The sequence below is a fragment of the Equus asinus genome, chromosome 5 (genome assembly GCF_041296235.1).
Source record: "Equus asinus isolate D_3611 breed Donkey chromosome 5, EquAss-T2T_v2, whole genome shotgun sequence".
Lineage (NCBI taxonomy): Eukaryota > Metazoa > Chordata > Mammalia > Perissodactyla > Equidae > Equus > Equus asinus.
The window spans coordinates 100046196-100055779 of record NC_091794.1 but is presented as its reverse complement, the minus strand read 5'-3'; the positions used below and the strand labels follow the sequence as shown (position 1 = coordinate 100055779).

General features: G+C 52.8%; 1 protein-coding gene across 18 annotated transcripts in view; it reads right to left on the bottom strand.

The window, feature by feature from the left end:
* Window positions 1-2471: 2471 nt before the first annotated feature.
* Window positions 2472-9584, bottom strand: part of UBR4 (ubiquitin protein ligase E3 component n-recognin 4) — a 127332-nt gene continuing 120219 nt past the window's right edge. For all 18 annotated transcript variants that reach the window (XM_070510886.1, XM_070510887.1, XM_070510894.1 and 15 more), the window contains 3 exons: window positions 6245-6335; window positions 5384-5546; window positions 2472-2869 (listed from right to left, as the gene is read on the bottom strand). In XM_070510886.1, the coding sequence (XP_070366987.1) occupies window positions 2805-2869; window positions 5384-5546; window positions 6245-6335 (319 nt within the window). In that variant the 3' untranslated portion in view covers window positions 2472-2804. The remainder of the gene's footprint in view (window positions 2870-5383; window positions 5547-6244; window positions 6336-9584) is intronic.

The window sequence follows — 9584 nt, the reverse complement described above, 5'->3', positions numbered from 1 at the left end:
GTCACTTCCTCTGGGGGCCGTTTCCTCATCTGCAAGGCGCAAGTACCACTGTGAACTGGGAGGGTCGACGTGAGAATGAAATGCGAAGAATCTAGCACAGCCCATGGTCTCAGCAAACCACCAGGGACAGGGAGGGGCAGAGGGGGGGCCTCGTGAAGAAGGGAGCCACCTAGCCTCCCACTCAGCCCCTACAGAGTACTGAACTGGGCGCCAGGAGAGATGTGAGGCCCACCGAGCAAGGCCACAGGCTTTAGCAATGCTAGAAGGGGTTGACACCCCCTCTCTGGCTTTATTGCTGAACGCAGACTTCAGGGGCCTAAATATTGCAGCCATCGTCAGGCGTAGCCAGTCTAGAATCATTGGAATTCCCCAACTGGGGCTGCAGGTTAAGAAAGACAACTGGCCCAGAAATGGCTCGGGAAGGAAGGCACTAACTGGCTCTCGCCTGGTGTCCTTCAATGCTGCAGCCATGAGATGTGGGCATGGGGGGGGAGTTCTCTCCCCAGACCAGTTGCCACTCCTGCCCCAGCTCTGCCTAAGGCACTGTTCTGGGACCTGTCACAGACCTGCATGGCCACCGCGTCAGCAATCTGAGACTGCGGCAGAGCCATTGGGAGGCACCCAGCGCAGTCACCACAAAAAAGCTGGGACAGTGAAAACAAGAAACTTGATGTGCTTGGGTTGGGCCAAAATTCTCTGAGGTCTTTGCAGGAAATAAAAAAATGAAAGGCAAAGAGAAATAAGTGCACACCTTGTAATGAGCTTTGGCAACTCCCCGAGGTGTCAAATGCCCCGAAGTGTCGCTACGAACGTGGCTCTGCCGACAACGGCGCCACCCCCAACAGCAAGCCCGGCACCTGGTAAGCAGGTACAATCCTGTTTATACTGGCACCTCCCCACTCTCCCTTCTTGCTTTGCTGGCCCAGATGAAGCTGCTCCAATTTACTCCCTGCCAGGATGTTATATAACAGCGATTCCACACGCTGACGTGTACCTAGTATGGTCTCCCGGGGAGACCACCGCAACGTGGGAGATGACGGACGTGCGAGAAGGGATGAACTTGCTGTGTTCAGTGTCCCAAGATCAAGGTCCTTCTCCCTTCTCCACCAGACACATTTGGACCTCACCGGAGACATGCAGCTTTGTTAAAGAAAAAGGCAAAATCTTGAAGACTGAAAATGAATTCATTAATAATAAAAGTAGCCATTTCCTTATTACACGGCAGGCAAATAACCTCATGTGAACCTGGCAACCAGCCTACCCCACAGATACGGGTATTCTCACTTTACAGGTAAGGAGACTGTGGAGACACAAAAGGCAGTGGAGCCGGGCTTTGAACGAAGGGCATCTGACGCCACTTAGACAACACTGCACCCTGCTCCCAGAGGCAGGTCAGTCCCTCGGAAACCCGTGTCACCCAACACCAACACCGACGTGCACTCGCACACATGGGCACACACGCTCTCGTCTGCCAGGGCCTCCAGCTGGGCTCTTGCAACAAATCACCTTTGTCTCTCTGGCTTAGCCCCAAGCATGACACTCATGCCTGCTCGTGGGTGCCTGGTCAGGGGCTCTGGGGAAGGGACACGAAGTCTTAGCTGTGGCAGTCTCCTAAAGGGCCCAGAGGAACCTCCTGTCCCAAATGGTCTGGCCTGAGGATGGAGCCCCATAAACTAGACACTGAGATAGAGGAGGCTGCCACTCGGAGAAGCAGTTGGCAGAGCAGCCCACGGAGAACAAAAGGGGATGACCACTGGCAAGCTCGCCCGCGCATGCTACCTGGGTCAGCCTTGCCCTAAAATCTGGGGAGAGGCTCTGAGGAGTCATGCTGCCTCACCAGCTAGAGGGCCACGGCCCCCAGCACGGGGAAGCAGGTCTCAAGGCCCCCAGAAGCAGCAGCCATAGTGGCTCAGGCCACGGCTTCACAGGCACACAGCTGTAGCTCTGGCAGCCCCTGGCTGGGTGGCCCTGGGCAAGTGACGCTAGTCTACAGGTCCTCTCTTGCAGGTTATTAGAAAGACTAGGAATAACACACACACTGGGTGCCCAGCAGAGAGAAGGTACTCAGTAAAGGGCAGCTACTCATTTTTCTAAAGTTGGCCCCGAGGCCTCCTCACATGGCGCAGCAGCGACACGTCAAATGCCTCTGTATAGGAAGGCGATGCCCTACTGTACGGAGCCTGCCTTCAGCCAAGGACTAGAAAACCGTCAGGCTCCATGTGTCTTTGGGTTCCAGCTCTTAAGACCAAAAAACTAAGAAGCCAAGGGGTTTGTCTGAGGAATGATCAGAGCTATCAAACTTGGTGCCCCAACTTGCTGGCCAAGAGCAGACAGGCTCCATTTGGTGCTGACAAGAGGCCCAGAGACAGCAATTCTGACACATCAGTCCTGTGCGGATACCATAAGGGCTGTGCAGTCAGGGAACGTCTTTGCAGTGTCACTACGGACGGGTCTAAGCAACAGTCGACACCTTCTTTCTCAATGCGCATTAAGTCATTCGTTTATTTCTCCAGAGGGGCACGCTCAAGTATTAGGGTGGCCAGGACAACTCGTGGCTCCTAGGTATGTACAGGTCCTTCAATGGCTGGGGTTACAGACAACTTCACAGCTAGTGCACCACACACACAAGATAAAACAGGAAGCCTAAAAACCCCAAGCCATTCCAAGAAGAAATGAGGGCGGGGAGGAGGCAGGGGTAACGATGCAGCATCCCGTTGGGGGATCAACGCACAGGAGGGAAGAACACAGAGGGATGGAAGGCAAGCTAGCTTCAATCTTTGTCAGCTGCAGTTTCCATGTGATGGTCAGGGGACTGAGTTCAACAAGTCCTTCAGGAAGCTCTCTGGATCAGTGATTTCTGATAAGAGACCTGGAACACAGAGACAGAGGTTGGTTAGGAGCAGGCACGCACAGCCCCCAGCCCCACTGAGTCACGGCTGCCGCATCCACGCAGAGAACACACTGTGCTCCAACAAGCCCCAACACGGGCGCTCCCTGAAGATCAGCATGACTAGGGGGCCAGTCACCAAGCAAACACTCTCATGTGTAAGAGGAGTCGTGCTCTGGAACCAGGCGCTGCTGCCTGAGGTAAAGCACTAAAGTGGCAGAGGCCAGCCTCACAATCTCCCTGGAGCAGAGGTTCTAAACCCGGGTCCAGAGACCACCGCAGGGGGTCTGTGAGTCCGCTGATAACCGTGTGCAAAATGGAGGGGGGTCTTGCAGAGGGAGAGTGTCCACAGCCGTTAGCGTAGCCTCACGGGGATATAGGACCAAAGAAAGGTTAATATCCCACTGCTCTAGAGGCTAGGAGGAGCAGAGCAGAGGACTCCTCTGAGCTTTGACCCAACCACTAGTCCCTGGGCCTCAAGCAAGCTGCTAGAGCTCAGGAGCTCTGTTACCTCACCTATCAAACAGGGACAGCGACAAATCCTTGTTATGTTACTATGGGGATTAAGTGAGGCCATGAATGTGAAAGTGCCCAGCGCACAGAAGGTGCTCAGTCGGCATCAGGTCCCCCGTGGCCCCTGCCCCTCCGTCACCAAGCAGGGTGCTCACATTTAACCAATGTGGAGCTGTCAACCCCAAGGCCTGGCGCCCTCTCTGCAGCGTCTGCACTAATGGAGGAGGAGGGGCACCGACCATCGCGGGCGGGTTTGGGGAGGCGTTCTGTCGTTGCATTTGAGTAGGGTGCATCTGATGTTGTGAGATTTTCTCCCGTTTAAACAAAGTCACGCTGTAAAACCTGGCCTCAGAGGGAAGGCCACAGAGGCCCCCCAACGGCTCTCGCTCTCCCCTGCTTCAGGCCAGGGCTGCCACCAGCTCCAGGGCTGACGCGAAGCCCTGAACCGAGGAGAACGCCTTCCTTGCCTGCCAACCTCCTCCTCCTCTTACTCGGACCCCTGCATTCATATTGACAGTCTGTTCAGACATCCAGCAGACCCACGGGGGACAGGCACGGTGCTCAGCACTGAGGACACAAACACACAGGCTACCTGCTCTCAGTCAGGGGTCACTTTCTGGAACGAAGGCAAGGAGTGTAGTTAAGGTAAAACGCCTAGGGTGAAAAGATGCTCGTGGGATCAGTGACGAGTCAGTGAAGTTCACAGGGAAGCGGAGGGGAGCGGCGCTAACACTGACTGTCACTAATGCGGAGGCACGAGGCCCATGAAGGCCCACCCAGGTTCACAGCTTCCAGTGAGGCCACGGCGAAAGATGGCCAAACTGGAAGCCCCTGGGCTTTTTGAGAAACTCCATCGGTTGGCGCTGAGCTGGGAGGAGACAGGAATTCACAGAGCATCAACCTCAGACCTTTGAGGGTTTAGTTCCCAGAGGATACAGACAGACAGGAAAAGTGCTAATAGAGGCATTCTCTGACAGTGGGATCAGCGGAGAACTTTTTTCCTGCTTCTTTACACTTCACAGAATTCCCACAGTGACCATCAGGGAGAAGTGAAACATCTCCCAACAGCATTAGGTGGGTTCGGTCACCTCTGCCTTGGCTCTGGGAGCCTCACCTCAGAAAGGACGGCAGTGACGGGGACTGCAAAACAGCGGTGCCCACCACCTGAGAGGGCACTGAATTCTTAATCCTAGGTGGACTGTCCCAGGCATCGGCCCAAGTCACCTCCCCCTGCTATCACCTGATGCTTGGTTACAAAATCCAAACAAATTGTAATGTGCTTGCAATCAGGATAACAAATCTGTTGCATAAAGACTCCACACACAGGTGAGAACAGTGAACTTCATTCCTACTAGCTGCAGGACGAGGGGTGGTCTGAAGACACCGCATAGGGCACCAATTCAAAGTGCTGCCCTATTCTTACAATCAGAGATGCTCTTTGCTCTGTTCCGATATTTATCATTTATCTTAAGAATCAGAGTTGCAATCTCCCACGTCTGCCCGGGAGCAGCAGTGACTAGGAGACCTCAGTCCCCAAGAGGCAGAAGGAAGACAGGTAAGGTCCGTGTTAATTCTCTGAACTGTCATAAAAAACCAGCAATCAAAGAGGCTCTACCAATTTTCTAGCTTTGCCCCGTTAGAAACTTATTTCATCTCCAAAGCCTCAGTTATCCCATCTGTAAAGTGGGGATAACCACAGTTCCTACCCCATAACAGGGGTGTCTCGTGGACTGGGAGATGCATGCACAATGAGCAGCAGAGGGCCTGGGGTGTAGAGTGTACACAACACATGTTGGAGCTGCTACTCTCGTCACAAGCACCGGGGCTTACATATCTCTCCCAGACCTCCTGGTGGTGGCCCACGGGCTGGTTCCCGCCTGTCTCTGCTGGCACGTGAGGGTGAAAGTGCTATGGCCAGCCCCACTCAGACAGACATGGGTTTGACTGCAGAAGATCTTTGGAAGATAAAACCTTGACACTGACCAGCCACGTCGAGGAACTCCGAGAAGGTCTCCACTGGCATGAACTCCTCCTGGAAGGTCTTCAGGGCTTTGTCAGCAGCTTCGTAGATGGGCATGTCGTTGTGGCGGATGTATTCCGCTAGAGAGCAGGACCAGCCTCCCTCCGTGTTGCTGGTAGGCACCTTCTACAAGAACCAACAGGAGACAGGCCCAGAGGAAGGATTACTTAATGCCTCAAGACCGTCAGGCCATTCCAATCCAGGGAAAAGAGAGCCCTCCCATAGACATCAAAGTTTTCCCTGGAGGATGTTTTGCTTCCAGGAACAACAAAATTTCATTCAGTTCCTCTTACAGCCCCTTGATTACACACTGCTTCACGGGAACCTACAAGCCACAACAGGCGACTGCGTTCTTGCCTCCCTACATCCTTCACATCTGCATTTCCCAAAGAGAAGGAATCATCAACATCTTCAATTGAGCCATTCCATTGAGACTATAAAAGGAACCACCCCCCAGCCCTCTGACTCTCTCAAGGCAGAGAGGAGGCCCCATCACAAGCTGGGCTGGAGCACGTCACAGGCACACAGGGCAATGGAGCTTCTGCAGACAGAGGGGAGGGAGCAAACCAGGGGGATTCGGGAGGAAGAGCTGCCTGGAGAAGGGTGTGTGCAGCAGGCGGCAGGAGGGATCTTGGCCACAAGTGTACATCACAGACGTGGGGTCTAAGCTACAGGGTAGACCCTTCTCAGGGCACATTCAGCCTGTTTCTCAGGACAGGTCAGCGGAGGAGCGGCCATGCGGCAGCCGAGGCAAGGGCAGAGCCAGCGGCACAGGTTATCTTACACCCTGGCAGAAACCAGCTGAGCCCACGATGGATCCTTACCTTAAACATGTTGTAAATGAGATCGACCAGGGCCCAGAAGAGAAGGGAAGAGCGGTAAGCAGAGTAGTCCTTCACTGCCTTGTCTGTCAGCCTGGAAGAGAAAACCAAACTCCATACCCACGAAGACCCTGGAAGGGCACTTACAAGGACAGAGCAGAGCATCCTGGGAGCAAGGGGAGAGCCACAGGAATCTATGCATCACTCACTCCAGCCACCTGCCTATCTTCTCGGGAAACAGCATCTGTGGGCAAGCACTTCTGAAGCCCTGGACCCCGCGGCTTATCTACTACAAAACGTCCCATGAAATGCTCATCATTAGTACTGACTCCCTCCAGATCAGGGTAAACCAGAAGAGGGGAGATGGAAGTTGCAACATGGCAACCGAATACAGCCTTAAACAGATGCCCAGGAGACCGTGTTTCCCGGGCTCCTCCCCAACACCAGCTCCTGGATTGACAAGACCTCATATGAAGCAGGAAACAAAGCCAACTTCAGTCTTCACATTCCCACTGGGAAAATTTTTAGTCAGCAGACCTAAACTAGCCAAATATAGTAATTCGTCATCCATGTGCCATGTTAAAAACAGCAAGCTGGTGGAAAACGTGTTGAGCAATAGTAACATCTGGGACGGAGGATATAACCTCCCCGACACATTCTAAATCCTGGATAATCCTGGAGCTGCTCACCTCACCCCTTTGTTTCTAACCAGCATCATCTCTGCTTAATCCAGTGATTCAGCTTAGGATTAAAGACGAGTCAGTCCCTTGGAATCCCGGGGGCTGTCTGTGACAACATCCACTGCCTTCTCGGCAGACACTCCTGGTGTGAGGAATGGTTAAACCAGGCAGAGCCACTGTGAAACACAAAAAGACCAGACTCCCCCGTGCACAGCGAGTGGAATACTGGTGCTGGGGTTCGGTGTCTACTGCCCAAGTCTCTAAGACGTTTTGGTGGCAAACTGCCTTCACATCTGTAACTGGCCAATGAAGGCTGGGTGAACCCTTGTCATGGACAGTCTACACCTTAGAACAGAGCTCATAACTAAAGGGACTAGAATTTAGTATTAAAACGTGTGAGTGCACATGCGTGTGTATATGTAAGAATCATAAAAATGAAACAAGCAGAGATGTCATTATAGAGGCTGAACTTCACTGTACAGGCCTCAAGTGAAGGGACGGCCCGCCACGGGACAGGCCATCCATATCTGCATTCAGTAATGCTCAATTCATTAACAAAAGTAAAGTAAAATAAGACAATCCCATTTGCTAAAATATGCTTCCCATACTCTCCCTCCACCCCAACATCCTCCGAAACACCTACTTTCTCCCCACCTGCCATGTGTGACGATGCTGCAGCCTAAAGTGAAAATCACTGTAAGGCGGGCCTGTGGATGAGGATGGTAATCCATTTCTTTGCAGTTCTACATGCTGGCAGACAAGGTAACAGATAAGGTTCTGACAAAAGCCTAAGAAAGTCCCAGGCTTAAATACTTACAAGTTCCTGGCAGAGGACCTTTTTTTCCAAAATGTAAAACAAGCAGAAGAGGTCAACATCTTGTGTGCATGTTCCTAGAGCTCCATTGTCGTGTATCTGCTACTGCCTCCCACCCTATAATGGACTTAGGACAAAGTCTGCTCCAATGACGCTGCCCCAACCAGCAGGAGGACACCTTCAAATGTCCTTCCAGCCATGGTCTCTCCTGGGAGGGCACCCCAATTCTGTGCTGGCACCCAGCACCCCTGCAGTCTGTTTCAGACACACCCCACTCAAGCCCCCAACCACGCCAGGTTTGGTCCTTCTCTGGGACTGTTTTGCTGTGCTAAGGAGGAATCTTGAGTGGCCCAGCCCAACTTAATTATTTAAGGCTAATTAGTAAAGGTGACTAAACTACTACAGAGAAAATGGCAACTCACGAGTAGAGCTCACCCTGGATTTCCTAATTAAGCTATGACCAAATCAGCTTTTCCTTAACTGCCTGGAACAGTAATGAATTTTGGTCTCCTAAACAAAAACAAAACAGCTCCTGTGGGTTGAAATTTCACCCCTGCCACCGAGACCCTGTGCCCAGTCAACAGCCACTGTATGTGCTACGGATGCAGGCTGAGCCTGGCTCATCGACACCTTGCTACCCTCTACATCTAACTTTTGATTTCTAGCAGCTAGTTAACTATTAATGCTTCCGACTCTTGGGAAACACCGGAAAGCGCTGTGTCTGGAACGGGGACAGGGGTTAGGTACAAATCTAATAAGACTTGCCCGTGTCCCCCCCACCCCCGCTGCCCCCCGCCAACTCTACAAAAGAACCTGTACTGGCCAGGTTCAACAGTAGAGCTCCCACCTGGGGGTGTGAGGCACCTGAGACTAGCAATGCTTGATACATCAGAGCTGATGGAGGGGAAGACACCAGGTGTGCCAATTCAGGCACCTGGCTGTTTCCACTTGGTCTGTCATCATCAGGGACCTGAAAGCTCCCCTCTGCTCCCTTTTTGGCCTACAAGTATGGAAATGTTCCCTCGGACCCCAGTGAAAGCAGACTCACAGGGACCAATCTTCCAGAAGTGAAGCAGACTTCCTTTGAGCGGCAGAGGCAAGCCGACAAACCCATACCCTCCCCGGTAGCCCAGGTGGGCAGAGACTGCACGGGGCCACTATGATCCAAGAGTGGTGTCCACGAGTCCACTCAGCCTGTGGCAATCCATGTGGTCCTCTCAGAGGGCTTGTAGCTGTTGTTTGCTGTTGTTCCTCTCAAGACACCTGCCATCTGACCCAACTCACAGCAAGGTCATGAGCACAAAGACCACTTCCTTCCTGAAATGCCATTCCTTCTTTGGGAGGTGTCCGCAGGAATAAGGGAGGAAGAAAGGTTCATGGAACGTGGGACAGATGGGATAGGAATGTGACTAAGGAGAGAGGTGACGAGCTTTTAATGATCAGAACAGAAAATCCCCAAGCATAGCTATGCAGAAGTTCTCCTAGTTTATGCCCAGACCAGCAACACAGGGGAGACCTGGTTAGCCATCTCAGCCCCTGCTGGCCGAAATTCTCCTGTCAGTAGTTCCACCCTGAGCCTGGCTGGCTTCCTCTCTGAAATTTTCCACAGAGGTGAGCCGGCTCCACCTTTCTAATGGCTGAACACCAGACCCAGAGGTGGCCAGGCACCTGCCAGCCATCGCACCCAGACTCTCAGCATGACAGACTGAGAAGGGTCAGGGTCAATTACCAAGTCAAATAAGCACACCTTCAGTGAGCATGCAGATGCTGCTAGGCAGCTTTTAAACACCCTGGGACTACATAACCCAGGCAACAGGCAGCCCAGAACACGGCTTCCTGAAGCAAGCAC